General features: G+C 41.7%; 1 protein-coding gene across 2 annotated transcripts in view; it reads right to left on the bottom strand.

Moving 5' to 3' along the window:
* The window catches only part of kcnc1b (potassium voltage-gated channel, Shaw-related subfamily, member 1b), a 31,484-nt gene that overhangs the window by 4,436 nt on the left and 10,140 nt on the right, over positions 1-16,908 (bottom strand). Inside the window, exons 2-4 of one of the 2 annotated variants that reach the window (XM_079810397.1) lie at positions 9,709-10,642; positions 2,524-2,700; positions 1,133-1,269 (exon numbers count right to left, since the gene is read on the bottom strand). In XM_079810397.1, coding sequence (XP_079666523.1) covers positions 1,148-1,269; positions 2,524-2,700; positions 9,709-10,642 — 1,233 coding nt within the window. In that variant the 3' untranslated portion in view covers positions 1,133-1,147. Of the gene's footprint in view, positions 1-1,132; positions 1,270-2,523; positions 2,701-9,708; positions 10,643-16,908 lie in introns of those variants that run through there. The other variant, XM_079810398.1, reaches the window with a different exon arrangement.

Raw genomic sequence — 16,908 nt, 5'->3', positions numbered from 1 at the left:
CTGTTGGTGACGTGTGCATCACTAGAATCATGTTTGTTTAGTGTTACTTTAAACTATCTTATATATGAAATAGCCATTGTCTCATCTTTTTTTCATTTTAAATGGTGTCCATTAGCACCCAATGAAAACCACAGCTTTAAACACTCAGGGTTTGGGGAAAAGGGGGAATGAATGAGAGATAAGGGGAAGAGTGAAAGTGCAGATATTTGAAAGTGAGGAAAGAAATGAGACAGAACAGAGAAGGGAGGGTAGATGAGAACACTGCAAAGGAATATGAGAGACTGGAGAGGAGAAGAGAAGATCAAAATGGAGAGGAGGGAGAGGAAGAGAAGAATAGACAAGTGAAGGGAAGAGGAGGAAAATATAAGGAGCAGAAGATGGGGAGGGAAGAGAAAAAGGAAGAGGAATGGCAGAGGAGGAAAAGATGAGAAGGAGAGAAGAGGAAAGAACAAACAAGAGAAGGTAAGAGAAGGGAGAATGGTGGAAGAAGAGGTAGGAGAACAAGTAAAAAGATTAGATAAGAGGAAGGAGTGGTAATTAAGGAGAAGAGCAGACTAGGGAAGAGGATGAGGAAGGAGTGGAAGATGAAGAGAAGAGGAAAACAGGAAAATTAAGAGGAGGAAGAGAAGAATAGACAAGTAGGGAAGAGGAAGAAGATTAGGGAGAAGAGGAAGATAAAAGAACAAAGAAGAGGGAGAGACAAGGATAGACAAGTGAAGGGAAGATGAGGTGGAAAAGGGAAGGAACAAAAGAGTGGAGGGGAAGAGGAAAGAAAGTAAGATGAAAGGGGGAGGAAGAGGAGAATGGTGGAAGAAGAGGTAGGAGAACATGAAAAAGATTAGATAAGAGAAAGGAGAAGAAAGTGGAGGAGGAAAAAGAGGTAATTAAGAAGAAGATGAAGGATAAGAGTAGAGACGGAAGAGGAAGGAGAAGGGCAGAGGATGAGGAAGGAAAAGAGAATAAGGAGTGAAGCAGGAAGCAAGAGAGGAAAGAAGAGAAGAGTAGATAAGTAAGGAAGAGGAAGAAGATGAGTTACAAATGAAGGAGAGTTTAATGAGAGACAGATGGATGGTACACAGTGTGAGCAGGCATCTCAGCGCAGCACTGCGGAGCGAGGGCCTCTGATTGGTTAGTTTTGTTGTCCATGCTACAGGATGGATGGGATGGGAGAGTGGACCTGCTGCATGAGACAGGGCGGGCTGCAGGGCAGGGCCGACACTGAGGCCACGCCTCCAGACATGCTGCTATGGCTCCATGGCTTTTCATAACCTTCATTTGAAGAGAAAAAAGGCTTTCAGTAAAACCTCAGAGCAGCCTTCAACTCTAGACAAAGACTCTCTGCCAAGGCTTGCTTGTGAATAAATAGGGTTATTAAAGTATGCACGTGGACAGATAGCTGAGGTGTGTGTACTGTATGTGGTGTGTTTGCACAGATTAGATTGTGTTAGTGTTGCCCGGTCATGTACTTGTTATGTTCATGGTTAGCCAGTTGACATTGACTGATTGCCAAGTCAACTGCATCATCCTCCATGCGTCTATGCTTCAAACTGTCTACTGCATGCATGGGGTTGCTTCACAGTGCTTTACAGCACAACACAGGTTCAGAGAGACATCAAAGAACTCAGCCAGACACATCAGCCCGACAAGCGACAACCATACGTGGATACCCAGATGATGCTAGTTCTGTTAAATATGGGGGTGACTAGGGCAAACAAACAACAGGACTATCCTAAAGTATTGCTCAAGGTCTAACCTTTATTATGGAAAGAGTTTGATACTTAATAGCCCTGGCCAAGTCTTAACTGGATGATCCCGTTGAAAATACCAGCATAGCTGTTTGAGTACCAATGTCCCAACAAAACTCCGTAACTAGCCTACCCAGCAAGTCTTCCACAATCATCCAGCATGAAGAGAAAGATCTTTTCAGTAGGGTAGTAAGGACTTGCTAATGGCACCTGTTTGCTGTCATTGCTTTAAGTTACGATTGAGAGCTTCTGACTGGCTGAGTTCTTGTCATGTGACCACATGCCCCGTATCCCATGCTGCATCTCTTGTGAGATTCACCGTCACCAGGACCACCCGCCGTTGTGAATCTGCATGCAAACAAGCACACTTCTAGGCAATATACTGGCTCTTTTACTGTATAAAACCATCGTTTTTTAATGAAAATTTTACTTTTTCATTTAAAATTGGACCTTTACATAACAGTCCACAGAATGTACCTGAAATACGTACTGTAAAGCATACTGCACTCGTATGAACACATTAAGAAAAACTGCGTGTTCTTCTCAAAGATCTTGTTCAGACTGAGCTAAAAATCAAAAGGCTCACTTGGATATGCAGCTTTTCCTGTCAACCTTAGGGTAACGGCAGACCTGAGGAGCTATCAGACTGCGAGAAAGGAGGCCGAGTGACAGTCGGTCGATTTGCACCGAAAGAGCATCTTTGATTGACAGCTGCTCCACTTTCAGACACAGCACTGGCAGTGCTCTGACGGGTAGCAGTGATTGGCTGGTTACGTACCCTTCCTGACTCTCCCCCCCGTGTGATTGGCTCGTTCTCCTCCGGTGGTGAGCAGGAAGCAGGGTCTCTCACGGTCCACGGGGCTGAAGACTTCCTCGGGCGACACCGCCTGGTCGATGTGAGGACAATCCTCATTGGCCAGGGCAGCTTTGGATGGCTCCCCGTTCACTTTAAAATCTCCAGTCACAGGCAGAGAGAGATGACTCATTACAGATTGTGGGAGGTGACATGCAGGATTTATTTCAGGCTATCAACACGGCAATACATCCTGAAAGCCAAACCGCTCACATAAAAGGACATTTAGTGAAGAAAGACAAGAAAGACTGATGCTTTTTCAAATATGCGTGATTTTATACCTAGTCAAATTCACCTGGATTGATATACACTAGGAAACCATATTTTCCTGTTATATCATGACCTACATCACTGGTGATCCACCCGACCTGTTGTCCTTTCGAGTTTAGCTCCAACCTTAATCAAACACACTTGAACCAGCTAATCATTTTCAGTATTATTTCAACATTAAAGGGTTAGTTCACCCAAAAATGAAAATTCTGTCATTAATTCCTCACCCTCATGTCATTCCAAATCTGTAAGACCTTCGTTCATCTTCGGAACACAAATGAAGATATTTTTGATGAAATCCGATAGCTTTCTGAACCCACATAGACAGCAACACAATGACCACTATCAAGGCCCAGAAAGGTAGTAAAGACATCTTTAAAATAGTCCATGTGACTCCAGTGGTTCAACCTTAATTTAATGAAGCGACGAGAATACTTTTTGTGCGCAAAAAACAAACAAAAATAACGACTTCATTCAACATTCTCTTCTATGACACTCTCCTACACGATTCACATAAGCACCATGTGGTGCTCAGCCTATAGTGAGCCAGCCGTTCTGCTGTAGAACTTGGAAGCTCTGCACTGTGTGAATAGCCCAACAATGTGAATAGCGTAAGAGAGTGACAGGGAAGAGAGTTTGTTTATTTGCGCACAAAAAGTATTCTAGTCGCTTATTCATAACATTTAGGCCTGTCGCGATTGGTCGATACAATCGACTGCGTCGCCACTGTTAATTAGTCGACGTCAATATTTTTAGTCGACTGGGTAAGTTGGGTACGATACGATATTGTTATAGTACCGGTACTTAAAAAAAAAAATTACAGCACTCTATTAAGAGCATTTTTTCTTACTTTGTGTCGATGTGTGACAGCAGGAGTGAGGACGTGTGTGTGATCTATGCTTCCACCGTTCACTAAACAATGGAAGCAGAACAGACAAATATATACGCGCAGCTCAGGAAAAAGCAAGCAACAGAAAAGTGCGGCGCAGCCGGGACAAACAAATGTACAAATGCACGTCCTGGCGAGTATTCGGGTAAAAGCAGTCGGATATGTCTTTAGTGAACGTATACAGAGTTGAATGAGAAATCGGGTGTTACAATGAATTTGGTCAGTGCAGCTCTTAAAGGGTCGGACCTAATATTCTGTGTGAAGCAGGGCAGGAACCTGGCAGGAACATGCCGGCCAAGTGAGTTTTTTAACCCTAAAACAATGATAAACAATGAATAGTAAGTTCTGTCATAATACTTCAGGTATTTTAGTCTGGTATCGTATCGAAGTCATCATTTTGGTATCGTGACAACACTATTCTATATAAAAAGTATTTGCTTTTTGTTATGTTGGTTTACAAATTTGTACCTTTTTACATTTTTACTCTTTTAGTTTTACTTTTTGTCAAGGGCTGGTTTAAATGTATACTTTTTTATAGTACAGTACTGAAGACCAACATTGCAAGTTAAATTAAATGTTTTTAAGAAAAATTGTTGAAAATTGTTGCGATAAATTAGTCGATAGATTAATCGATTAATCGACAAATTAGTCGATAGATTAATCGATATAAAAATAGTCGTTAGTGGCAGCCCTAATAACATTAGGGTTGAACCACTGGAGTAGAGCCCTGCGCGGGACTGTTTTCTTCATCCCGCTCCCGCCCGCACCCGCCGAATTTCTGACCATTACCGCCCGCTCCCGCAACGTATGTGTTACACTCCCGCCCGCTCCCGCAATATGTATGTCCACTCCCGCCCGCACCCGCAAAACTCCGAGAATTTATTCCCGCACAATAATAGAGATGCATTGATTTTGTGTCTTCTCCCGTCCCGCAGGGGGAAAAAAACACGTATTTGTATTGATATTATTAAAGAGATTCATGGGGTTGTTTGTTTCGTTTCCCTGCATGCATGTAAAAAAAAGACAAATACAAATACATTCAAATATAATTTTGTTTTTATCAAAAACTTTGCACATAAAAATAGACTGCTTTGCAAAACAGAAAACCAGATTGAGAAACAAAAAACAGATCCCAATTCCGTCGAACGTGACCGACTGAAAGGAAACCTGAGAAAACATGCTTCAACAGAACGTAATGTGAACACAAAATAGCAAACGGACATTTAGAAACAATCCATTTCCACTCACTAAACTTCTATGTATTGTTTGTCAAAAACACCAAACAGTCAACTTGACCTGCAGGGAGTGCTGAGCGTTTTTGGTGAGGTATGATCAAGTATCTGTATTTGCCAGCTGCGCAATATGTGGATACATATAACGTTATACCGCATGACTTTGCCTACCAAAACAATTGAGAAACTTCTCCAAATGTCAGACTTTCCTTGCTTAGCTTTTGTGCTGTAAATACCTCGTTTGAGGTTCTTTTCTACATCATCTATTGACATCTTCTCCATCATGTCGTTAGGCAACCTCCCTATCCCGCCGATTCCCGCTGTGTTTTTTTTAGCCGCCCATTCCCGCCCGCAGCAAAATTCAAACCGCCCGCTCCCGCGAGATTTACGTTGGGTCCCGCGGGACCCGGCGGGACTCAATCCCAATGCAGCCCTCTACACTGGAGTCACATAGACTATTTTAATGATCTTTTTACTGCCTTTCTGGGCCTTGAAAGTAGTTGTTGTGTTGCTTCCTATTACCCCTTTTCCACCAAGGCAGTTTGAGTGCTGGTTCGGAGCCAGAGCCTAGTTTCAAATCAGTTCTTTGTCTTTCCACACCCAAAGCACCAGCTCTGAACCAGGAAAAGTGGTTCTTTAGTAGCACCAAAACATTGCTGGTCTAGAAGTAAGAACTGCTTGCGTCAGGGGCTAGGGGCTGGGGGCGGGGTTACCGTAACCAACAAGACCATTTTTGAAATAGCAGCTAATCGAGCTAATAGCTGCTCGATTGTAATCTCCGTCTCTATACAAATTACGGTGAACTGCACAAATGCATTAGATTCGCTGTGTTTTGATGCCTATGTCATGTGCATCAATAGTAACGCAACGTTCGCCATTGTTGATGGAAGGCTTGTTCGAGATGCATCGGCGCTGAGCAGACCGATCGCCGTATAACATCAAAGTACAACGAGAGCATACAACTCCTTATGCTTTTGAATCGCTCTTGCGTATTTTGATGCCATACACAGATCAGTCTGCGCAGTGCTGATGAATTTCGAACAAGCCTGGTGTGTTTGTGTTTCCCGCTGCCTCAATAGTGTTGCTGAGAAAGATGAGACGTATACAGAGTGACGTAAGACCTGGCTCTGTGGTGGCTCTTTAGCATGTGGAAGGCAAACCGGTTCTTAGAAGGCTCGTCAATCGAACCAACTCTGAACCGGCACTAGCACTAGCTCTGAACTAGCGCCCGGTTCATGCTGGTGGAAAAGGGGAATATGTGTGGTCAGAAAGCTACCGGATTTCATTAAAAATATCTTCATTTGTGTTCCGAATATGAACGAAGGTCTTACGGGTTTGGAACGACATGAGGGAGAGTAATTAATGACAGAAATTACATTTTTGGGATGAAATTAAACTAACCCTTTAAAAGTAGGTTTGTTGGAGCAGGGTTGAACCTAAACTCTGTAAAACACTGGATCTACAATGCCCCTTTTCCACCACGGCAGATTGAGTGCTGGTATTTTTCTTTCAACACCCAAAGCACCAGCTCTGAACCAGGAAAAGTGGTTCGTAAGTATCACCAAAACATTGCTGGTCTAGAAGTAAGAACCATTTGCATAAGGGGCTGGGGGCGGGGTTAGCATGAGCAACAAGATGAACACAAACTTGTGACCGGCATTTTTTAAATAACAGCTAAAAACGATGGATTATTCCCGTCATTCTTGATTGTAATCTCCATCTATTCAAATTATGGCGAGCTGCATGTGCAAAATGGATTCGCTGCGTTTGAATGCCGGCGTAGGTTCTGCAGAGCCATGAGCATCCATAGTAAAGCAACGTCCGCCATTGTTGATTGGTGCGTTTGTTTGGCGCTGCCGCGCTAGCGTTTCTGGGAAAGATGAGACGTATACAGTGACGTAAGACCTGGATCTGTGGCGGCTCTCCGTGGAAAGGCAAATCGGTTCCGGCAATAGCACCGAACTAGCACCAGGTTCATGCGGGTGGAAAAGGGGTTTATGAGCAGAGATCAATACCCCTGACCTAAATGTAGGATTTGATTGTATTTCTGCATTAGGTGGTTTCCCAAGTGGGAATGCATCAATATGGATGTCCGAAAGTAGGAATGGACTGAAAGTCTTCATCAAAGTGCATTGTAGCAAAAGTGAACATTTTCTCAAATTTTAGTCACACAATTTAGCGTCATTCACAAACCCTTTTCCCACTACATCCTTAAAACATACCATGCCCTTTCATATCAATGTATTCTCAGCATCGTCTGGCATAGCATAAACTCTAGCGTGTGCGGTTACACTTAATTGCTGGGTTGGACTTTCTGTAATGTATATGCCTGTGAAAGCTTAGAGTAGTAGTAAGCTTCAGTGACAGGAAACCCACAAAGAGAGAAACAGAGGGATTACTGCATTCCTAAAACCCATTAGCACTTTTTAATTTTCACAAACAAGACCACTAATTACTCGTAAATCTTAATCACATGTTTCTTGTTTAAAATCAAAGCATTATTCAGAAGCGCCCACCTCAAGAGCAGTCCAGCTAAAAATCCAGAGCTCATCATATCAAAATGATCTTTTCAAATAAAAGAGTTTTTCTATGTATACATATCACTGAACTGAATCACTTTAGCTGTGTTCAAAATCGCCCCCTATACCCTTATTCACTATTCCCTAAATTACAGATGCAGGAATTCATTCGGCACGACCGTCACAGTGCATTGTGGGATTGAATGAGTGCACTCGACAATGTCAGCTATGGATTTGAACACCACTGCAAATGGCTGTCCCGTCAAATAGTAAAGGTATGGGGGAAACAGCGATTTCGGTTTCAGTCTATTGAAACTAAGCTGCAAAAACGCTTTGAAAAAACATGACCACCTACATCAGGGGTCTCCAAACTCGGTCCTGGAGGGCCACTGTCCTGCAGAGTTTAGCTCCAACCCCAATTAAATACACCTGAACCAGCTAATCAGTGTCTTACTTCGGCCTAGTAAGACACTGATTAGCTGGTTCAGGTGTGTTTATTTGGGGCTGGAACTAAACTCTGCAGGACAGTGGCCCTCCAGGACCAAGTTTGGAGACCCCTGATCTACATTAACTCATCAGTGCTCAGAAAACTGACTCATTAAGTTGTGGAAAAGTAACAAAGAAGTGCTAAAGGGATTGTTTGTAAGTCTTAAGCCCGGGACACACTAAGCCTCATCGGCTGCGTCTCAGCCTAAAATTTGCGCTTGAAAACACCAAAAGGACTAAAGGCGACTCATCTTGCAGGTTCGTTCCTCACAGGCGCCTGTGTGTAAGTAAATATCTGTTTATTTCAGCATGTATCAATAGTCTATTTTCGTCATTCAAAAAGGGAAACCAAAACTAGGACTGCAGATATACAAACCTCACACAAATCAGAACTTGGTTACCATTTGGAATATCAATCACGCTGATCACTTTCTTCAATCCAGTCGTCTCATGTTATTATGAAAATATTTGTGCATTCAAATGCTCAGGTAAGATGACGGCAAATTATAACAGCCATCTGTCTGTAGCGTTTTGACTTCTTTGCCCGCTTTCATCACTTTTGCTTTTATTTTCATGCACTGACTCGCTCGCTAAGCTGAACAAAAACTCTCAGAGTGCATCCAACTAGAGCCAACGGTGCGGAATATAGTTGAAAAACTAAGCCAATCAACACTCAAAAATGTCCGACTTCTGACCATCGGCTTGGTGTGTCCCGGCCTTTAAAGGTACAGTGGCAAGCTGTTTAACTCTAATGGTGCGTTCACACCAGACACAAATGAAGCGTTAAGCCTGAGTGATTTACATGTTAAGTCAAAGCAAAGACGCGAATGACGCAATTTGTGCGAATGCCACAGCGCGAATTTGAGATTTTTTTTGGGTGTTTGATGCGTGTAACACGTGATTCGCGCCACGTTAACAAATCAGGAGCTTGCTCTTGTAGTGACAACAATGAGGACAAAATCATGTGTGGATACCCGGAGCTGTATGATACATCTTCATACTTTATAGAAACGGGAATAAAAAGGATCTTGCTTGGAAGAAAGAGAGTGAGGAGGTCGGACAGTCTGGTAAGTTGTAAAAAGCGCTCTTTACTCAATTTGAGCTATATATATATATACACACACATATAGAGACTACAAGCTAGCTAAAGCCAGCAAATTGAGCTTATTCGCCGTATTTTAAAACAATCCATGTCAGCCATTTTGCAACGAGACTGGAGCTGCCTGGCAGAAGCCCCTTCCATGATACGAATTCGCATCTGTTGTGAAGTGAATGTCACGTGCGAATGAAACGAGTAAACTCAAAATGTTCAAACGTCCAACTACCTGCGAATAGCGCAATTTATTCACGCAAGTTGCGTCTGGTGTGAACGCACAGTAGTGATGATACACGGGGCAACTTTTTTAAGCAATGTTGCAGAGCACTTTTCTATTGAGAATGGGCAACACATTTCTATCATGATTGATCTTTCTATCTTTTAGATCGGTCGTGGGCCCTGTGTCTCACCTGGTTGCCTGTTGATGGCAACATTGGCCAGGAACATTGCTCAAAAATTTGCCCCGTGTGTCATCACCTTAAGGGGCAGAAATTGGGTAATATAATGGTAAAACCAAATCAGTGACGCTCTGGGAAAACAAATTTATACCTGACTCCTTTAAGGTTAACACACAGTGACACTTCCGAACTTTACAGATTCTAAAATATTAGTTCCTACCTTGGTATCTGATCTCGGAAACCTCTTCCTGTGCCAGGGGGCATGTGTCGCTGTGCGTGCTGGGTCGCGGGGAGTTAATGGCTGATTTGCAGTAGTTGGGAGACCCCAGTTGAGGTGCTCGTGGGATATGCTTATTTTTCTTCTTTGGTAGTTTTTGTTTCGCCATGGCTAGGGAGTAGTACATGCCGAAGTTGTTCACGATCACAGGGACAGGCATGGCAATCGTTAGTACACCTGCAAGGGCGCACAGTGCGCCCACCAACATACCAGATGTCGTCTGAGGGTACATATCGCCGTAGCCGAGGGTTGTCATTGTTACCACAGCCCACCAGAAGCCAATGGGGATGTTCTTGAAGTGCGTGCCGTTGCTAGCCATGGGATCATTGGGGTTTCTTCCGATACGTTCGGCGTAGTAGATCATAGTTGCAAAGATTAAGACTCCGAGTGCCAGGAAAATGATGAGGAGGATAAATTCATTGGTACTGGCACGGAGCGTGTGCCCTAGTACCCGCAAACCCACAAAGTGTCTTGTCAACTTGAAGATGCGGAGAATTCGAACGAATCGCACCACACGGAGGAAACCCAACACGTCTTTCGCTGCTTTGGAGGAGAGTCCGCTCAACCCCACCTCCAGGTAGAAAGGGAGGATAGCCACAAAGTCGATGATGTTGAGGGTGTTTCTGACAAACTTTAATTTGTTTGGACATGTAGTCACTCGGATCAGAAACTCAAAAGTGAACCACACAACGCAGACACCCTCAACGTAGGTTAACTGCACCATGGTCTCCGTCTCGCTCCAGACACGCTCCAGAGTTTCATTGCCGACTGTGTAGGGCTCTGTCCGGTTGATGATGGGATTGAAGGCCTCATGCGTCTCCAAACAGAATGTGGTAATGGATACCAAAATGAAGAACAAAGATGCAAATGCTATCCACTGTGAGAGAGAAAAGAGAGAGACATTATGTAAGACCTTAAAGAAATAATTTATCCAAAAATGACAGTTCTTTCAATATTTATTCACCCTAATGTTGTTCCAAACATGTATGGCTCTCTTTCATCCGCGGAACACCACAAGGGAGATTTTGGAGGGATGAACTGTGTCTATTCTGATAGCTTTGGTATGACTTCAGAAGACTTAAAACTCTGATATTTTTATGCCGCTTTTAAACCTCATTCCCTATTCATTGTAACTGCATAGAGCAAAGAGCAATCAATGCCACACTTCAAAATCCTCCTTTTGTGTTCCACCAAAAAAAGAGGTTATACAGGAACAACACTAGGATTAGTAAGTGACAGAATTCCTTAAATGCTTGTTCTGTATATTCCTTAAAAGAAAGAAAAAAACAGCTGTAACACACAGGTCTGCTATAAATAGGTCTTCCCAACTTAAGAGCAGACAAAAATAAATCCAATCACAACACCATGAAAACACTAATTGCTCATGAACGGCCATTTCAGCAGAAAAGCGCACTTGGATAATGTCACGTCTTGAGTTTCTCAACGTGCTACTGAAAAGTGCCACGTCAACAAGCTGAAACTCAAGGTCATTGTGCGCTCTCAAGGACAGCATAGAATGACAGAAAGGCATATCTGCCCTCCATCATTTTGGGATAAATTTAACCATAGTTCCCCTCACTAGGGACTCCTGGTCAGCCTCTGGCAAGGTTACCACACAGATTTGGTGAGATGGTCCCTCGTGTTTTGAAAGAGGATGGGGGAAGCTTTCGCCATTTACACTGCAGCTTACAGTAAGAGAGAATGACAAGCGTGGACAGATGGAACTGGATTTCACAAGGGGAGCCCCACCACAGGATGACGGAATATTGCCGGAATGGTGGAATTACATAAGTGCTAGTTGGCCATGTTTTCCCTGCCATGGGATCTTCTGGCAACTGTGAAAGGCAACATCCATTATGTATACTGATTACTTTGCTGAAATAAAAAGACTGTGAATCTTAATGATAAATCATCCATCAGCATGCATATATATATATATATATATATATATATATATATATATATATATATATATATATATAATAGGGTTGGGAAAATGCATTCATTGAACAAATAAAAATTCACTGCATTATAATCACTACTATATTTTATGAAGAAAATTTGTTGGTTGATTGGTTCTTGCCAGTGTAAGTCACTACCACAATGCTAGGGTGGTCTGCTTTCCAAGTTTCTGTGGCCCCCTTTAAAGGTACAGTAAGTGATTTCTAAACGCTGTTCAAAGTGGAAATGACAGAGCGTCACAACAAACTTGTAGCCAATCAGCAGTAGGGGGCGTGTCCACCCATAATGGAGGAGGAGAGAGGGAGATTTGAAGAAAGAGAGATGGCCGAGAGACATTACAAAAGAGAAAATGTTGCGGTGTTCCATACGTGAGTAACATTGGTTATAAGTAGTGTTGGGGGTAACGCATTAAAAGTAACTTGAGTTACGTAATCAGATTACTTTTTGAACTAGCAAAGTAAAGCATTACTTTTTCAAGTAAGTAATGCAAGTTACTTTGTTTTTCCATGCATTGACTGAAGGCTCTCTTGTCCCAATGTTGAGAAAAATCCTAAGTGCAGAGGTGTTGTGTGTGAACTAGTGTTGTCAAAAGTACCGACCGCGATACCAATTCGGTACAGACATTTTAAAAAATGTGACGCTTTGAGCGCTGTTGAGCGGAATCGTAAATCGGATGTGTCTGTGATTGGCTACAATGACCAGCGATTCAAAAACATGTTATAAATATACATCAATGACGCTTTTCACAGTGCGCTTACACAGATACACACGGGAGCGTTTGAATGCAGGCGTCTATCACCGGGTCCACTGGTTGACGCCTACTTGTGCTTTCAGATGCTCCTGTTCCCGCTTTCAAAACACTTTCAAACACTTCCGTGCGTTGATCATTGTAGCCAATCACAGACACATCCGATGAGCACAAAAGGCCAGTCAGAGGTGTTTACAATTCCAGCTAAACAGCGCTCAAAGCATCACATTTTAAAAATTTTAGTACCGAATTGGTATCGCGGTCGGTACTTTTGACAACATTTAAACATTGTAAACATGAGGGTTATTGTAGTTTTAGAATAAATGTGAGCATGCATTTACTAATCTCACTTGCACAAAAATAGATTCAGTATTCCCTTTAAATGGATAAAATCAGTCAAATGTAAAATCAAAGTTACATATGTTAAATAAAACAAATATTTGTATGCATTCAATCTCACTTTATTGACCAATGTCTTGCTGCTGAGCTTCGATGATTCAGTTAAACCATAAGCAAAAATTACTTTAATGATAAAGTGTTTTAATTTTTTTTTCTCCTGCGTCCTATTGTTCCGTTATCCAGAATTGCTGAAAGGTTTGTTTGAGCTGCGCCCTCTACTGTTCACACGTGAATTTGCATTTCTTTCAGCCTGAGGCTTATTATTTCAATTTTGGTGTGAAAGGGTCTTTACATTTGCCCAAAAATCTAATAAAAAAGTTACGCTAAAGTAATGTAACACATTACTTTTCTTAAAAAGTAACTAAGTAACGCAATTAGTTACTTTTTAAGGGAGTAACGCAATATTGTAATGCAAGGTAACTTTCCCCAACACTGAGTTATGAGTGCCATTGTTTGTAATAGAGCTGTTGTGCTGGCGACTAACAACAAACTCTTGCTTGCCTTGAATAGGCTACTATTGTAGTTTGTTGTCTTGTATTTTCATTTGTTCTTCTTGTCATTCGTTCATCATCATCAGCATTGTTTTGCTTCACTTCTGCTATGATGAAGAGACATCCACTCTTGCATTGCATGGTCTTGCATTTCGAGGGCGAAGTAATGAAGGGAGGGGTGTGTTTGTTTGGGTTGATTTCAAATATCAACAGTGTTCAACAGTGATTCTCAGAAATCGCTCACTGCACCTTTAATGTACAGTAAATGAATGGGATTTTCTCACCCATTTTATCTTCCGCCAGGCAGGCAGAAATAGTGAGTCAGATCACTTAGAAGAGTAATAGCACTATTCACCTTAATAATCCGCATGGTTTGTGGAATTATTCATGCCATTTGTACAAACAGTACAAGTCAAAAGCGAACGTTTAATGCTTATAGTTGGGAGCTTTTAAGTCATGCTACAAGTAGGCTATATGGTTATACAAAATGCAAGCTAGTATCAAATAACAATGTTTTTTGCCCATGTTTTCATGAAATTTTCTACCCTGATCTGCCTCTGGTTTTGGCGGCTGGGAACACCTTTCAGTTCTTCAGTTCATTCTATCACATAAATTCTTCCACTGGCGGTTTATAACTGGGTCAGCCAGTGCTTAGTCTAACAGACACTATTCCCTAGATGTGCTTCGTTTCCTGTGTTTGTGGGGAGGAGAAGCGTTTTGTCTGAGGAAGCCTAGGAGCACATATACACAAAAACGCCCATAAATAAGGGCTTTCACCAATCAGATCAGATATGATCTGAATTTGACCAGTAGAAAAGGCTTTTGAGTTATGGCCCATTTCCATAACTGAAAAGCCTTTTCTACGGGTCAAATTTCAAATGGAGGAAATGGAGCAAAAAGCATCTTTCGCCATTGATGCCTGTTAAAGGAACACTCAACTTTGTTTTAAATAGGCTCATTTTCCAACTCCCCTAGAGTTAAACAGATGCTAACGGTCTAATCAGATTCGGTTATCTATGCTAAGCTATGCTAAAAGTGCTACCGCCAGACCCGGAGATCGGCTGAATGGATTTGAAAACGGTAAAACTCAACTGTTTAACCAAAGGGGAGTTGGAAAATGAGCCTATTTGCAAAAAAAGTGGAGTGTTCCTTTAAAAATAATTCATGCATTCTGATGAAAAATGAGTAAATTGCCAATATTTCAATTTTTATTGTTGATGTTGTAACAGTGCCCGGTTCTTCTTTGGAAGGCTCTTAAACGTGTGAAATAGATACATTTTTTCATTTCATATACAACCCCAAATCAGAAAAAGTTGGGACATTATGGAAAACGCAAATAAAAAAAAAAGAAGTGATTTCTAAATTTACTTTGACTTGTATTTCATTGCAGACAATATGAACACAAAATATTTCATGTTTTTTCTGGTCAACTTCATGTCATTTGTAAATATGCATCCTTTCCTGTCATTCAAACCTGCAACACATTTCAAAAAAAGTTGGGACAGTAAAGCATTTACCACTTTGTAATGTTGCCATTCCTTTTCACAACACTTAAAAGACGTTTAGGGACTGAAGACACCAAGTGATGAAGTGTTTCAGGTGTAATTTTGTCCCATTCTTCCTGCAAACAAGTCTTAAGGTGGGCAACAGTACGGGGTCTTCGTTGTCGCATTTTGCGCTTCAAAATGCGCCACACATTCTCTATTGGAGACAGGTCGGGACTGCAGGCAGGCCAGTCAAGTACCCGTACCCTCTTCCTCCGCAGCCAGGACTTTGTAATGTGTGCAGAATGTGGTTTTGCATTGTCTTGTTGAAATATGCATGGACGTCCCAGGAAAAGATATCTTCTTGAAGGCAGCATATTATGCTCCAAATTCTCTATGTACTTTTCAGCATTAATGCTGCCTTCACAGAAGTGCAAGTTACCTTTGCCAAGGGCACTGACACAACCCCATACCATGACAGACCCTGGCTTTTGGACTTGTTGCTGGTAACAGTCTGGATGATCCTTTTCTTCTTTGGTCCGGAGCACACAGCGTCCATTCCTCCCAAAAAATACCTGAAATACTGATTCATCTGACCACAGTACACGTTTCCACTGTGTGATGGTCCATCCCAGATGCCTCCGAGCCCAGAGAAGTCGACGGCACTTCTGGACACTGTTAACATAGGGCTTCCTTTTGGCACAGTACAGTTTTAACTGGCATTTGTGGATGTAACTACGTATTGTGGTACTTGACAAAGGTTTGCCAAAGTAGTCCTGAGCCCATGTGGTGATATCGCTTCTAGATGAATGACGATTCTTGATGCAGTGCCGCCTGAGGGATCAGAGATCACGGTTGTTCAGCTCAGGCTTGCGCCCTTGTCCTTTACGCACTGAAATTCCTCCAGATTCCTTGAATCTTTTAATTATGTTATGCACTGTTGGATGTGAAATATCCAAATCTCTTCCTATCTTTCTTTGAGGAACATTGTTTTTAAACATTTCAATAATTTTCTCACGTATTTGTTGGCAAACTGGCGATCCTCGGCCCATCTTTGCTCCTAAAGGATTAGACCTTTCTTGGATGCTGCTTTTGTACCAAATCATAATTACAATCACCTGTTGACATCACCTGTTTCAAATCACATCATTATTTAACCATTTTACCTCATTACTAGCCCTAAATTGCTCCTGTCCCAACTTTTTTTGAAATGTGTTGCAGGTCTGAATGACAGGAAAGGATGCATATTTACAAATGACATGAAGTTGACCAGACAAAACATGAAATATTTTGTGTTCATATTGTCTGCAATGAAATACAAGTCAAAGTAAAAAAAAAAATTGCGTTTTCCATACTGTCCCAACTTTTTCTGATTTGGGGTAGTACAATTTTTCCTGCAGCTCTTGAGTAATTATGTTCTAAATTAATTTAAAGTCAGATGTATAATACAACTTGTACAATATCCTAACAATGCTCGGAAAATGCCAACCAAATCGTAGAGTACAAATGACGCTATACCATGCTAGAATTTGTTCTACAATACGATTATCAATCCCATTTTACACACCTATCTCTGCAAAGTGCAAACAATGCCTTTTATTTGCTCTAAAGTGAACGGTTATCATCTTATAGATGCGTGCCATTGCACCTGGAACTTTGGTTCTTTCCAGTTTTGCATGCAATATGTATCATATGGTCAGTGAACAGGCTGGGGCGGTAAAAAAGTTAATAATTCATCAAGGTAAGACATGGATTACATAATCACCACAGTTTTTTTTCTCCCTCTTTTCTCTCTCCCTCACAGAAGCAAGTGGCCTTTTCATTTTTTGCAATTCATGTAGGCTAAAATAAACAAATGTGACGTACATCACCACAAATAAATAAAAGCTCTTATTTAATTGCTGAATCACTTTTGCTCTCTTCAAACTGAGGGCGAAAGCGCATTCTCACGACCTTGAAAATCCCAGAAGGCAAAAGTTTAATCCATGAGAACGTTTTAGCCTCACTCTCCCATTGATCAAGATAAACACAAGAACAGCTTGATCCTCTTGATCTCGGG

The sequence above is a fragment of the Gobio gobio genome, assembly GCF_949357685.1.
Source record: "Gobio gobio genome assembly, chromosome: 25".
Taxonomy (NCBI): Eukaryota; Metazoa; Chordata; class Actinopteri; order Cypriniformes; family Gobionidae; genus Gobio; species Gobio gobio.
This window is presented reverse-complemented; position numbering and strand designations above follow the sequence as displayed.